The sequence below is a fragment of the Colossoma macropomum genome, unplaced genomic scaffold (assembly GCF_904425465.1).
Source record: "Colossoma macropomum unplaced genomic scaffold, Colossoma_macropomum, whole genome shotgun sequence".
NCBI lineage: Eukaryota > Metazoa > Chordata > Actinopteri > Characiformes > Serrasalmidae > Colossoma > Colossoma macropomum.
Window position 1 is genome coordinate 11,257,854 of NW_023494810.1, and position 16,417 is coordinate 11,274,270.

Genomic DNA, 16,417 nt, shown 5'->3' on the forward strand with positions numbered 1-16,417 from the left:
CATTTCACAAGGCCGTGATCATAGTGTACTATACCAGTTTGAAGCCTTAGACCTCAAATAATTACTGCTAAATATCTAATACAGCCACAAAAACGAGATACAATGTATACCAGTTCATTGTTAAACCCTTTTAAGTTTCCTTTCATGCTAATACCACACCAGTTCACACATTACCATTAGGTAAACCAACCCCTTGAGTTCCTTTGTTCGTTAAATGCTTGGACCCCTAAATTGCTGATTTTCAGGACATGTGGCAGTGCTAAGGCTCGCTGTGACTGGGCTACACAAGCATTTCTAATGAATATGTCTTCTTGAAGACTCCAGGCCGAATGTGGCTGTGCTGATAGATCTGTAGGTCAGTGCTTTGTTCATTGTCACCATGTCTAAATAAATAGTCCTTTACAGCACGTGTGAGTCAGTCTGCTTTCATCATACATTAGTAACCATTTACTGGGCCATAAAACGTGTGATTATGACAGGCCTGTGTGAACCATAAGCTTTTTTTATTGCTGCCTAGACATTTGGCTCAGCAATATTCATTCAGTTGGTGTTTTCAGAGCTTTGTGAAGGAAAGAGATTGGGGGATGGGAAATGCGGGTGAGAGCTGTAGAGGAAAGCCAAACAGAATTTATTGGCTTCTGGTCTGCCTCTGGGTCCTAAAGCCTGAGGGTTACTTCCAAAGCTTTGTCCCATAAATGTGCACCAGAGGCAGAAAAGAAAACAGGGATAGTTCTGTAAATCTGCTTGGCTGAGCCACATCGGAAGACAAAATACTTCACATATGCATGTATGCCCACATTAGTTGTATATTGTATGAATGCACCAAGTTATTAAGCATGATTGTGCTGTTCATGGAACAGTCTTTGTTCTGTTGCCACACACTGTTGAGGAATTGTTTGTTGGGATTACTGTTAATAAATGATTTATTAAACATTGGTGTGTTTAAGTTTAGTCACTTTGTGTGGTATTTTGCTTTACTTATTTATGATGTTTACAAAATAAAACTAGGTAATTCCAGCTCCCTGTTATTGCTGTGGTGTTCCAGGTGGTTGCCAGGGGATTGCAATGCAGTTGTCATGGTTTTCCAGGTGGTTGCAAGGATGTTGGCAGTTGGTTTCTGTGGCATTCTGTATGGTTGCTGGGTCATTAGATATTGCTAGATGGTTGCTAGGGTGTTGCTAAGCGATTGCAATGATATTCTATGTGGTTGCTAGCATGTTGCTAAGGTATTGGAGGAGATTGCTGCAGTGTTGTTAGGAGGTTATTAGGGTATATCATGGTTGCTAGCGTATGTTAGGTTTTTGCTAAGATATTGGTAGGTGCTTATTGTGGTATTTTAGATGGTTGCTAGGGTTTTGCAAAGCGATTGCTATGGTATATTAGATGGTTACTAGAGTGTTGCTAAGCAGTTGCTAAAGGATCCAAGGTGGTTACTATGGTATCTTACATGGTTGTTAGGATATTTCTAGGTGGTTGCTATGGTATCTCTGTAGTTGCTATGGTATAGAAGAAGAGTGCTGCAGTATTGTTAGGTGGTTATTATGGTATCTAATGGTTGCTAGGGTATGTTAGGTTTTTGGTAAGATATTGCTGGATGCTTATTGTGGTATTTTACATGGTTGCTAAGGTGTTGCTAAGTGGTTGCTAAGGAATCCAGGGTGGTTGCTAAAGTGTTACTAGGTGTGCTCTATGTTATCCCAGGTGGTTGCTAGGGTGTTGCTAAGCACTTGATGTGGTATTTTAGGTGTTAAGCAGTTGCTAAAGAATACAAGGTGGTTGCTGTGGTATATTATATGGTTGTTAGGATGTTTCTAGGTATTTGCTATGGTATGTCTGGAAGTTGCTAGGGTGTTGCTACGTGGTTGCTATGGTATTGGAGGAGATGCAGTATTGCAGTATTGTTAGGTGATTATTATGGTATCTCATGGTTGCTAGGGTATGTTAGTTTTTGGTAAGATATTGCTGGATGCTGATTGTGGTCTTTTAGGTATTTGACAGGGTTTTGCTAAGCAGTTACTAAGGAATCTAAGGTGGTGGCTAGGGTGTTACTAGGTGGTTTCTAAGTTATCCCAGGTGGTTGCTAAGGTGTTCTGATGAGGTTGTTATGGTATCTTAAGTGGTTGCCATGACATCTCTGGTAGTTGCTAGGGAGTAGCTATGGAAGCATTATGTTTTTGACAAGATGTTTATGACGAGATGCTATTGTAGTTTTGTCCAGCAGGCTTGTTGCCTGTAATAAACTTTGTTGTAGCCGTTATTTTCATAACAGCTGGTTGTCGTTGCCATGTTACAGGCGAACAAGACAGCGTGATAAGTCTTTTAGCCATTGGCACACATACATTGCCTCTCATCCAATCACATTGCGAGGTCAGAACTAAATGTGGTATAACCACTAATTATTTGAAGGCCTGTTTAAATTAATAAGTAACATTCAAACCAGCGATGTGTACAAGTTTCATTGATAATAAAAGACAAAAAGCAGAACCAGCAATGTATATTCAATAACGGACACAATAATTAAGTGCAGATTGGAAAACTGACTGAACAATTGATTTCATAGTCGCTTTTCAAATGTAAAGCATGACCTAATCAAATAGAAAAATCCTCCAATTTCTCATCTCATTTTCAGCAAATAAAGCAGTAAGCCATGATAAGATCCAATCTTCAATAAATAATTCAAAGCATTATTATTTATAATTACAATAAACAAGTCATCCCCCTCAAGGCAATGTAACCGTAGGCTGTGGTTGCCAAGCAACAGAATAGTCAAAGACTACTTAATGAATAGCACAATGGTTTTTAATTACATTCCTCATTCATACAGAATTCAGCTGATGTGTGGATTTATTAGTGTACACTGTATATGAAGTACATTGCAATGGCTTCGAATGTGGCTCTGCTAATCAGGTTTTAGAATCTGCATCTAAAACTTGACACATTTTATTGGATTCTCATCTGATTCTGATGAGCAGATCGTATTGATTTCTAGTCAAGCACTTCTTCTTCATTTTCTAGTATGTAGGCAGACAGCATGTACCCAAAATGACTGCTGAGGGAGGACTTCATGCCCCATAATTCCTCAGTAATCGTCACTGAAGCTGGTCGTTTGCCTTAATCTGGCTGGATCCACTTTTAAACTGGAATTAACTGCAGCATGAGGAGATACTCACCCACCCATCAGCACGGCGAGGCCTGGTGCGCCTGCCAAAGACTTGTTTTGAGTAAACAGACTGTTTTTGCATGACTTCAAATGGAGCTTTTTTTGGGCTGTTTACAGTATGTTATGAGCCAAAGTGCTATAAATATGTATTATGTGCTCCCGTCTCTTGAAAACTGCCGTGTAGACTTCCGAAGTCATGTCGTCAGTCTGTAGTCGGTGTCACCCATATTAGGAGGTCCGCTGGTTTTCTCTGTGGGGACAATGAATGGTGTTCCAAAGCCGAGAAATTCTGCCATACGGGTATTTTCCCCCTGCTGACAAATCCTGCTAAGATCAGCTTTTGCTGGAAGCTGCTTTCAGATGGTCTAAACTGATCTTTGACGGTCCAGGTCAGTGGGTCGTCAACTGGCAGACCCAGCAAAGTATTTCAGTGGACCAGCAAAGCAGATTAATGCAAAGCTGGACTTTTTTTTCCATCTCTCAAAAAGATTTTCCACTATTTTTTATAAATTTGTTCACAATAATACCCAACGATCAAAACATTTTAAAATGCTTAATAGATTGTAAAAGTATGTTAAAAATAAAACAGGTTAGTTTCCTGGACTAATCCTTAATGGCCAAGCATTTAAAGATAACCGTTTGTTTATCCTGACCATTGTAACTAAAAAATCTGACGTCTTTTCAGGAGATCCTCTGAATTAAAAGGTTGACACGACTACCGCTACATGCAAGCTAACACTGCTGCACGCTAGAAGCCTCAGCAAAATACCCCACGCAAACCAGCTAGCTCTGTTCAGTGTGGTAGTGAAGCTACTTTGGCAGTTTACGGCTGCAGTTTGAGTAGCTAATATTGGAATATTATTAGTGTTTAACAGTAGACTTGCTTTCATGTGATGTCATTTCAGTGTGCAGGAGTGTGAGCTTGATGTAGCATGTATGTAGTACTATGTGCACTTTGACTGCTGAATGACCTCAAAATTCAGAGGATCCAGTGATCACCGGAATGTGTAATCACTATTCATTTCTGTCAGCTTCCTAATACCATACATATAAACTGAAAGATGCACATGCCATTCATGTGAATTGTGTTGAAAGTTTTTTAATTTTAGATAGGGGTGAAGGGAAAATCCTTTCTTCAAAAATATCATTGTTTGTATCTCTTTGGACTATCGTAACAGCTATCAGGGCTAAAGGACAGTCTACAAATTACATCGCAAGTGGCGATCAAAGGGGTCCAAGCACAAAGCACCATTATGGAGCCAGTAGAACACAAATGATGGGAGTTTTAGAATGGCATCTTTTTTTATAATAGATGTTGAGTCTCAAAAGCCTGCAAATTTCATGCACTGCATTCTGTCAAGTTATTATTTGAAGCTCTGTAAACTCAAAATTTTAAGTTAAAATATAAAATTTTGGTTAAAATATTGAATCAAAAATATCAAAAATATGAAATCATACATATCTAATAAATATTGAATTTTAAACTTGATGTGGTAACCAGGACATTTTTTAAATAAATAAGTCTCAATACTTACAAATCTAAAATATTTGGACATGATTGTATTGCCATATCTTTTGAACTCAATGAACTAAATATTTCCACAAGTAGTTATGCCTGTATTTTAGTCTCAAAGTGCAGCAAAATATATCTTAAAAATGCTGCTGGACCTGTCTACAAGGGATTGGTTTCTGAACTTGTCACCTCTTTTACTGCTCATGGGTTTTCTAACATGGGCTATGATCCCTACTACAGAATGACTCATAACTTAATAGATCTACATGCATTAAATGTGTTCATGCCAGCCAACAGTCTGCACTTCTACAAGTCACTTGCCACTTTCAATGAGAGCTAAATATCCAAGGGAGGGAGGAGGAATTAAAATTATACCAAAGGCTGCAAAGAGGCGGGGGCCAACAAATCATATCTTTTTTTTTTTTGTGATGTGATTTTATGACTTACTGAAAAATTCTTAATTAAATCACTTTATTCATGTAATAACCATTAAAGACTAGTTTTAGATACAGTGCCAAAAGCAATGTGTCTCACATTCTGTCTCCCCTCCAGTGGGCCTCTCTGTGTAAATGTTCAGTGGTTTAGCCCGGTCACGGTCTGTATGAAGAACGTTTTTAATTCAAACAAAGATGATCGCCAAAAACATAAATCAGGCTTTCAAAAACGCCAAGACAAATTGGAAACAGAAAAAGAACAGCAAAAACAGGGAGGGCAGTATGTCACCCGGTCACCTGGGAGTATGCCGCCTGGTTTTTCAGAGGTAAAGGTGGGTTATAGGAATATACTGGAGCTGTTTGAGGAGGAAGCTTACTCCAAAGTAACTGCAGTTAACAGATGGGAAATGGAGCGACAGCTGTCTAAACAGAACCCCGTAAATGAAGGCGTTCTGCAAAACATTAGCATTTTTTAGCTTTTCCACTCATAAGCCAATAGTACAACATCTCTTTGCATTTATTTTAACATGTTATGTTCTTTCGAACACTGAAATGTAAAAGTTTAACTAGAAAGTAAAGGTGAAGTACAAAGTGGTATCTATATGTGTGCTAAGGACACTGTAGCTTCCCCATCAATCACAGCCTGGGTAAAGTACAGATTATAATAAAAATATCTCCATTATTTCAGGACTGAATTTTATGATCTATAGCTGGATTAACAAGTATGTTTGTGGAAATTTTAGTGGGTTTTCTATAATATATTTGTACTAGACTAGTCAAAATCAGTTCATTATAGAACACTTTTTTAGAAGCAACAAACAGTTTCGGTAAGTTGTACACAGTACACTGATATGCAGTCATCTTGCTTATAATTACGTTTTGCTACATGCTGGACATGCCAGCATGGGAAAGAGTTAGAATTATTTGTGAATATGCATCTGTGACCACCTCTGAAAGTGGTTTGAGTGACAAGATCATAGTGTTTCTCTAAGACGTACTGGACCTCGTTCACCAGAGCTGTAGCTGCAGGCAGGCTGGGGTGAGCCTTGGCCTATCCAGATTGATTACAGGCCCACCAAATAAAAGAAGGACAGAATAGTTACTAAGCTGCTTTTTTTTTAAATATAATTTGTTGTCGGTGAGTGCTGTCATTGTATTGTGTCTAATCAAGTCATTACACTCTCTGTTAAGCCCCACCTTATTTTCTCAGCCTTCCTATCAGTGCTTAGGAACCATTACTATGCACCACTGCCTCAAGCCTTCAGCACATCAGTGTTTAAATTTGAAGCTGCAGTTGTGGATAAAAGATGACACGGGGGGATGTGAAAAAGCAAGATCCCATCTCAACAGAGCACAGTAGGTCCTTTTCTACCCAAAACCAAAACCAAAGGCAATTAAAAAGACTTAGTTGTCTGGTTTCTGCAAATTTGATACAATGCACTTTACCACAAAAGTTGATATGGGATGTGTTGAAATGTCACTTTGGTACATTGTGTCATCAAAGGTAAGATATAAATGGTCCATAAGCATTCTTGTTTCCACTGTGGCAGTATGCTTTAGCCTAAGATGATCAGGTTCAGGCTAAGTTTGCTGTGTTGTTGTTCATTTGTATACTTGACTTTGTACATCTCAGCTGTCTGATTTAAACTTTGTTATTTCATCTTCATTGGGTAAAACTTGTTCCTGTGGTGAGCTCGCGCATGCTTTATAGTGCTGCAGTGTTGGTTGGATTTTTTGTGAATCCAGCATTCTGGTTGATTACTGTACGTTGAATTTTGTATCACAATAGGACAAAAGCCTTGTAATAAGTAGGGTGAAGACTGCACTGCTGTCATTGCATTTTATGTACCAAGTTGGCCTACCTAAAAATTTACTTCTGCTTACACCACTGCCATTCACATCTCTACTTATTTGTGATCCATTTCCTGTTAAACAGGTTCCACTGCTGCTGCATTACCAACACAACCAATAAATCAGGTCAGATTGCTAAACACTAACATCATATCCATCTCTCAAGGCTACGCCAAAACACAATTAAAACATATAAATATAAAAGATTTCTCACTAAAATGAAGAATCCATGAAATGCAATAAATTCCCCATTTGGAAATAAGAACTTTTCTGGGTTTTTGTAAGTATTAAACATGACATGCCTGCTGTAGATGAACAGCAGCAACTAAAATCCTTGAAACTGACTATGAAAATTTTGTTCTGTCTTGTGAAATTTGTCATGATTTTCATGTTTTCCATGGCTAGTAGCAGCGGAACAAAAACAGGGAGGGCAGTATGTCACCCGGTCACCTGGGAGTATGCCGCCTGGTTTTTCAGAGGTAAAGGTGGGTTATTGGAATATACTGGAGCTGTTTGAGGAGGAAGCTTACTCCAAAGTAACTGCAGTTAACAGATGGGAAATGGAGTGACAGCTGTTAACATGTTATGTTCTCTCGAACACTGAAATGTAAAAGTTTAACTAGAAAGTAAAGGTGAAGTACAAAGTGGTATCTATATGTGTGCTAAGGACACTGTAGCTTCCCCATCAATCACAGCCTGGGTAAAGTACAGATTATAATAAAAATATCTCCATTATTTCAGGACTGAATTTTATGATCTATAGCTGGATTAACAAGTATATTTAATCCAAATTTTAGTGGGTTTTCTATAATATATTTGTACTAGACTAGTCAAAATCAGTTCATTATAGAACACTTTTTTAGAAGCAACAAACAGTTTCGGTAAGTTGTACACAGTACACTGATATGCAGTCATCTTGCTTATACAATCTAGCGTGACAGATCCATGCTTGGTAAATATCTTGCTAACCTCATAAGCAGGCATGTGGCAATGTAAAATTTTCATATCACAATAATTGCTTAACATTTTATTCTGGTTTATAGTTTATATTATAGTTGGTTTATATTATACTGATATTGTAATGAATAGAAACACTACATGTAGAAATTGTGGTTACACATTTTAGGAAGTTCTGTTTTCCCTGATGGCTCTTTGTATAACAGCACAGCATTCTTCATTCACTTCTGGATTTTTTTTTATTTCTTTTCAGCCCAGGTGGTAGACTTTTTGGTACTCTAGATAGCATATTAAGTATTAAAGGACAGCACTGAGTTTACCATGAGCTGTGAAGGTGCTCACAGCAAAAACACAGTACAACAGCTGTACAAACATCAGAAGACCACAATCTGACGTCAAGTGGGAGCTTCTGAAACCAGACTTAATTTACGTATCCTAAAAAAATTCTGTTGAAACTGCACCTTGTGCACTAAAATGCAGTGACTGTATTTGCAAGTGTCATGATAACAATATAGTGTGTTAACTATCATGGTATACCTCATTTTTTATACAGTACACTGCAAATCTGACTGGCTGAGAATTTTTTTTTTTCCACAACAACTGTATCATTCAAGCCCTGCGATGGACTGGCGACCTGTCCAGGGTGTATCCTGCCTTCTGCCCAATGACAGCTGGGATAGGCTCCAGCACCCCACCGCGACCCAGAAGGATAAGCGGTTTAGATGATGTATGTATGTATGTATGTATCATTCAAGCTGAGCTCCGGTTACTGAGTAATTTTGCTGCTACTGTTTAGATGATGCCTTAAACAAAATGTACAGATATTTTTAAAATGCATTTGCTTGTAGTTTGTTCTCGGTCTTCACATGAGTGAGAAAATGTAGCTTTGATCATTTTTTGGATGTTTATTTCATGAGAAATTGAGGACAGAAAGTTCAATATCCAATATAAAACCAACTGTCCTGCAGAAAAGCAATAGAACACACCAGGTTGTGTGTTATCAGGATAATGATGATCTGATACTCAAATTTGGCAAACCTCATCCTCTTTGTAAATGTTCCATTGCTGTGCTGAGAAGTTTCTGATTGGTGAACCAACCATTTGTCCCTTATCTTTAAACATTGTCCAATGTGACAAAACAAGCGATACTATCTAGAACCCAAGTTAGCGTCATCAGGGCACACCAGGAGGCGTGAAATGCTACGAGGGTACTCCTTTGATCTTTTTCAGATGATGCACTTGGGCTCAGGAACTGAATAAACACCAAATTGTAGTCATATCGTTTATCTGCAGCTGTGATTGGCCAATGGAGAGAACAGCTGCTGCATATAAAGCCCACCGTGCTGGACTGTCCTCTCTTGACTGTGAGCTGGTCTTTATGCGGTTCTAATCAAAGGCATTATGGTTAGGTGTGAAATCAGGCCCCAGATGGTCTAGGTGATTCGAGTGATGTTGATTTGCTTCAGACAAGGAGCTGTGAAGTGCCCTATTCTGGCAAATGGCAGCCATTTTAGCCACCCGTTGTGCCAAATTCTGACTCTGCCACACAATCAGACTCTCCTTCACGTGCAGGTGTGTGGACGCTAGATTACATTTGCAGTTTCTGTTGTTTCTTTTTGTGAACATATACCTTCAGTTAGAAAAAAAACCCCAAGATTAACAGTTTTATGAAAAATGATTACAGCAGAAACCGTGTCCATATGCCTGTGTGAGATGAGTGCAGTGAAGAGGAGTCAGAATTTGGCACAACAGCTGTTGTCTAAAGTGGCTGCCCGCTGTGTTCATCCTCACAGTGAAGTTTTGTTCATTTTTATAGCTCACAGTGAGTCATACTGCGTCCTAAACCACTCTGACACGTCCGTACGATGCTAATGAAGAGCTGGAAACGGGTTGAGCAGGTTGACAGAAGTTTTGGGGATGTATTTTGCAGAAAAAGATTTGGGTGACTGTTGACTTCTAGTGTTTAGCTTTTCGCTTATAGCTTCAGTGCTAAACTCAGGAAGCAAGAAATTCGGGCACCAAACATGCCTCGGCTAATGGACGACATCAGAGCTAAGTGGAAAATTGTGTTAAATTTGATTTTTTTGTTGCCGAAATATTCCTTTAAAGTCTGGAAATGTGCTTAAGTGCTAGAACACTAGATGCAGTGTGTTTTTGCCAATAACATCCTGGTTGTGATTTTGTTGATTCGAAGGTTGCTGATCATTACAGCTGCAATATCATAACACACATCTTTGACTCTTCTGTTGGTTTTATACAAGAGTTTTGCAAAGTAAAGGAAAAGTAAAGCAAATAAGCTCTGTGCATTGATTTAAAGGTTTTTTTAATATTGGCAAGTTCTTCCACCAAAAAAGTAGTTCAAAAAGCTGTCTGAAGGAGAATGACAGCACCTTCCGAGCAAAGGACAGGCCACAATTCAAATGTTGTTGTCCTTTCTGACAGTCAAATGCAAAAGTTTGAACGCGTTTTGTTGATTTTCTAAGTGATAGCACATTCTCTACAGAGAACACAAACATGGCATTTGTAGTGCAAACTTTAAAGGGCAATTTCTGTTCATTTGCTTCTGCACAGGCCAAACTTTGTGTTTTCCCCCAGTATGTTAAATTCAGCAAATACACTGTAACTGTATTTTTTATGATTAACAGTTTTTACTGATTTTTATCTTAGATTAATACAAAACCACATATATTTGTATTATTGCAACATAACAGCCCTTTACCCTCCCCCTTCCCACCCCAACTGTGTCGGTACTACATTCACAACCTGACCTAATCCAGTGCAGTACAAGGAGAGAGACAGAGAAAAAGAGAGGAGGTGACAATTATGCTTTTTGGACTTCTGACCACGGATGGCTGAGCCATCGCTGAGCTCTGACAGTAGATCCAACACTAAGATGTGGTTAAGCTGTGGCTAATTGATACTTTATCAAATAGAAATATAGATGTAAAGTCACATGCAACACACACACACACACACACACACACATATATATATGTGTGTCCAAACCTTTGCATGTGACTTTACATCTATATTTCTATTTGATAAAGTCTTAGTGTTGGATCTACTGTCAGAGCTCTGTCTTCAGCGATGCCACAGCCATCCGTGGTCAGAAGTCCAAAAAGCATTATTGTCACCTCCTCTCTTTTTCTCTGTCTCTCTCGTGGGTAGGATGGTTCTTCCTCTCCTACCATTACTCAGCACAGTGCTAGCCAGTGTGGGTATCTGAAGGTGGGGGAAAAGAATTAGCAATTAGTGTTCTCCTACATGCCCTGTGATGGCCTGGCGACCTGTCCAGAATGTTTCCTGCCTTCCGACCAATGAGCGATTCCAGCACCCCCTGCAGCCTGGGAGGATAAGTGGCTTAGATGATGAGTGAGTGAGTGAGTGAGTGTTCTCCTCCAAGCGTGTTGAACTGACCAATGATGTTGCATACTCAGCAGTTTGAAAAGATGTGGTGGAGCATCACGTGTCTCAGATGAAGCATGTGCTGAGCCTTCACCCTCCTAGCTTTTGCAGACAGAGGTCTAGCTGGCAGGTAGAATTGGTAAAGGAAAACATCTCATCATCTTTAAATACACAGTGTTGAGTTTCAGTTTGATTGACATTATTTGCCAACACCATGTTCTATAACGAACAATCAGATTCACCCACCAGCCGCTGGTCTTTTCTGAGCCTTGCATTCGAACAGTGCAAGGCCGTCCTCAAACACGCAGTTATCTTATCTTCTTGCTCTGAGAGCCAAATCTGCTGCAGGTCAAATTTTTACTCCCTCAGTTCTGCTCTCAGTGCTGATGGTTTTGATGATTCCTGCTACAGTGATTGGGCTCAGATTGAGTCACGCTCTCCATCTTCCCCCGAGTACTCATTCCATCATTGGTTACATCAGCAATCAGACCGGCTCTTCATCTGAAATATGTTCTCTTCCTCTAGTTCTTTTCCAACCTCTTGTCGTAGATCAGAGGTCGGCAACCCAAATGTTAAGAGGAGCCATTTTGTCCTTTCAACAGAAAGCAAACCACCTTGGGAGCCACAACATTTTATGTCTGTTTTACCATCTTGGCTGTAAATATGTCTCAGTATGTGCTGATGTACTAGTGTAGGCTAACAAATTTAATATAAACAAAAACAAATATTTAGTGTGTCCTGCCTTAAGCTTTAGCTCAGCTATAGCTGCTTTTCTCGGATTTCCAGCAGGAAACTTTTCTGCAAAAGTAGAACAGTTTTTTGTAAAATGAGACTGAAGTCAGCTTCTCATTCGCCAGCTTCTTGTTCGAATTTTCCAGTTCCACCTTAAACAGGGCCTGAGGTGCCAGAATGTAACTGCTGCACCACTTAAGGTGGACTGGGAAAATTCGAACAAGAAGCTGGCGAATGAGAAGCTGACTTCTTGTTTCAGGCTAAACGTATCAGGAAACCAGCTGGAGTGCTTATAAATGTCAATTATTATAAAAGTCCATTTCCAAATTATTGATGTTATTCTTAAATTTTTCTCTTTGTCTTTTTGTTAGCTACTAACTAGGTGAGATTGCTGTTGTTGCTATGGTGACCAGCAGTCTGCACGCCAACCTTCAGGGTTAAAGGGTGAATTAGCAGTTCTACATTAACTCCAGCGTTTAAGACCACTTATTGTTAAAACTGTGTTAGAATGACCAGCAGAGCTTTATTTTACTGCAAAGGAGGATTATTTTATTTTTACCTAAAAATCTAATTCTGATGTGGAGCCGCAATGGGACAGAGCACAGCTGTTTTTCTGTACTGAGCACTTCTGAGTCATTATACATATTTGAGTGATTATTCACATATTAGCCTCAAATGGCAAAGGTGTTTATACCACTGTTATGCTTATGCATTGACAATCAATCTCTAAAATGGAAATTTTACTGCAAAAGGAAAGAAAAGCGTTTTTAACTTGTAAGTTAATGTGGCAAAAACAATTTTCAAGTCATTTTGAACCATTCCTTGGTCTGTCCATCATTATATTTTAGGCAAAGGGTAAATGGACTTTTCAGATTATGTAAATGACCAAAATGGAACATGAAAACAAGGATTTTGCGCAACAGTGACAACAGATATTTTTACCTATGCTTATTTGTGACTATTGGAGCTAGGCTTCAGTTCAGGTGATAAATATTAAAACATCCCTACAATAATGCTAATTTTCTCCTGACTGTGATTGGTCCTAATCACCGCATCGTTTGCTCTGAGACCTGATTGGTCCTAATCACCGCATCATTTGTTCTGAGACCTCCCCCTGACTGTGATTGGTCCTAATCACCACATTGCTTGTTTTGAGACCTCCCCTCCCTGACTGTAATTGGTCCTAATCACTGCTTTGCTTTCTCTCAGACCTCCCCTGACTGTGATTGGTCCTAATCACTGCTTTGTTTTCTCTGAGACCCCCTGACTGTGATTGGTCCTAATCACTGCTTTGTTTTCTCTGAGACCCCCTGACTGTGATTGGTCCTTATCACTGCATCTTTGTTCTGAGACATTCCCCTTACTGTGATTGGTCCTAATAACTGCACTGTTTGGTCCTAATCACCACATCATTTGCTTTTAAACCTCTCCTTGACCGTGATTGGTCCTAATCACTCCATCGTTTGTTCTGAGACCACCCCCTGACTGTGATTGGTCCTTATCGCCACATTATTTGTTCTGAGACCTCCCTCTGACTGTGATTGGTCCTAATCACTGCATTGTTTGTTCTGAGACCTCCCTCTGACTGTGATTGGTCCTAATCACTTCATTTTTTGTTCTGAGACCTCCCTCTGACTGTGATTGGTCCTAATCACTTCATTTTTTGTTCTGAGACCTCCCCTGACTGTGATTGGTCCTAATCACTTCATTTTTTGTTCTGAGACCTCCCCTGACTGTGATTGGTCCTAATCACTTCATTGTTTGTTCTGAGACCTCCTCTGACTGTGATTGGTCCTAATCACCACATCTTTTGTTTTGAGACCTCCCCCTGACTGTGATCGGTCCTAATAACCATGTTATTTTTTCCAAGATCTCTCCCAGACCATGATTGGTCCTAATCATTGAGTCATCACTGCATCATGCGTTCTGTGATGTTCCACGTAATGGCTTAATCATTCACTCAATCATCACAAGATAAAGTTCAATGCCACAGTCATCCTTAGCAGGAGTCCAAGACTGCATAATCGTCCTCACTCTCTCTGAGAGGGTAGAATGGCCTCAATATATCGTCTGTTGGTTGACAGAACTGGCATTTATTGTTCTCCTCTACACGTACAGCTGATAAATCCAACTGACAGGAAGGTATGAAATCAATCTCTTTTATTCCCAATGACAACAATTCAACATTGTCTCTCCATGACAGAGTTGAGGTCCAGAAGTAAGTTCAGTAAATGCATCACAGACAGATGTCAGAAACTATTTGTACATCTAGGAATGTGATTGGAGATGAAAAACACAATGTTTTGATGGAACTCTCTTTTAATTAATAAACAATGCTGAAAATGAAGAGAAGATTAAAAGAAATATCACATGTAGAAAACATGGTTGTATGAAAAACTTGGAGTTCTGCTTAAAAATGGCCCTGTGTGTTTCATTTGTTTGCTAGTCGAGGAGGTTTGGTGGGACTGCAGCATCCATGGCAGGTGATTCTGCTTGTTGTGGTTCCTGAAACAGAAAGTGTATACTTTTCATATACTGTACAAACAACAATGAACACATCTTATGCTTATGCTTGTAATATTTCTGTTTTAAAAAACAAAGACCCCATTTATGCCTGGTTGTTTAATGCGTCTTAGTATCAGGATTATATGTCCTGTAGTCTGGTTAGTGAATTCAGATGTTTCAGCTGAATAGTGAATTCAGTGGAGCTTGTATAATCTTCATAGAAAGGCGCTCACCAATAGAATGAGATGCTCTGGAGCAGCTGCACATTAGCCTAAGGTCACCATGTCTCCAAGTGTGGGCTAGAGGGGTATAAAGCCCCCCAGCATTGGTCTGTGGAGCTGTGGAACTGTGTTCTCTAGAGTGATCATCCACTAATACTCATGTGGCTGAATGCAATCAAATCCTTACAGCAATGTTCCAGCATCTAGTGTAATGCCTTGCCAGAAGAGTAGAGGCTGTTGCTGCAGCAAAGGAGGACAAACTCCCTATAAATACCCTTCATTTCAGAAGAAACGGTGGAAGATCGGGAGTCCACAAACTTTTGGAGAGCGTATCAGACACCATTTAAAATTCATCTAAATCTGATTGTTCAAACCACTTAGGTAGAAGGTCAGAGACGCATTTCAGCTAGTCTTGTGGACCAGATGTGATCTTGTAACAAGAATACGGGTCTGAGGACAACTTGTTAAACATTTTGTGCTGGATTGCAGCGAAATATGCCCCTAACAAGGGTACGCCCCCTCTAAAAACCCCACCCCTAAATTTCTCTAGCCCATGCTCTTTTAACGTCTGGAATACAATGATAATACAAGCCAGACAAACTAGCTATCATATTGCTTTTCTTAGCTAACAGAACTGTTTTTTCTCTCAAAAGAGGTAACACCCCCACACATCTACACACTTAACTGAAGTGTTAGGGGGGACATTTCAGTGATGATTACTTTTATTACATCCAAGGACTAACTCCGAGCTCCGGACTAACTCTGAGCTCCGTCTTCACAAGCCGTTGGATTGATTTAAAAATTTCCCATTTGGTTTGTTTTCACCCTAATAACCCTACGTCCCCATCCACAATTAGCCTAAAATGTTCTTTTTTTCTCAAAACATCTATTTTCAAAAGGAGGGATGCATTTCTAGATTGTATCCTGATTTATTTTTTTTCTTTTGTTCGTCTTGTGGTCTGTGCAAAAAATGTTCCCCAATCTATATCTTACTTTAGAAAATCTGGAACAGAATTGGTGACGGTATACTTTAAAAAGTAGTGGTTCTTCAAGGGTTCTTTAGTAAAGAAAATGATTCTATATAGAACCACGAACACTCAAAGAACCGTTTACATGATAAAAGGGTTTTTGCATTGTGAAACACTTCTTCAGATTGATGGAGAATGTACTGTAGATAGTTTTATATAGAACCTTTTATAGTTTTATATAGAACCTTTTTGAAAAGGTTCTGTACAGCAGCAAAAATTGTTATGACGTCAAACTTGTAATGATAGAAGAACCATTTTTGGTGCTATAAAGAACCCTTTTCAGAAAAGTTCTATATAGAAGCATCCACAGCACATTCTCCAACAATTTGAAGAACACTTTAATCATGCAAAGGATTCTTTCAGTACTCATGGTTCCATACAGAACCATTTTCTTTACTAAAGAAACCTTGAAGGACCGTCATTTTTAAGTGTGCAGTAAAGGATTTCTGACATATTCAGACGTCATACGGGTTTGCTCATTACTGTGCGACAGCAGATTTCACCACATAAACACTATGAATGGCATAAACGCCGTAAACGTCCTGCAGTCAGTCCAGTATAACCGCCAAGTCTGCCAACCGCGCACATGAGAAGAGCTGACTTCCATCTGT

At 39.4% G+C, this 16,417-nt stretch overlaps 1 protein-coding gene across 1 annotated transcript in view; it reads right to left on the bottom strand.

The window, feature by feature from the left end:
• Nucleotides 1-14,197: 14,197 nt before the first annotated feature.
• The window catches only part of stab1 (stabilin 1), an 89,594-nt gene continuing 87,374 nt past the window's right edge, over nucleotides 14,198-16,417 (bottom strand). Inside the window, exon 69 of the mRNA XM_036559229.1 lies at nucleotides 14,198-14,557. Coding sequence (XP_036415122.1) covers nucleotides 14,495-14,557 — 63 coding nt within the window. The 3' untranslated portion in view covers nucleotides 14,198-14,494. The remainder of the gene's footprint in view (nucleotides 14,558-16,417) is intronic.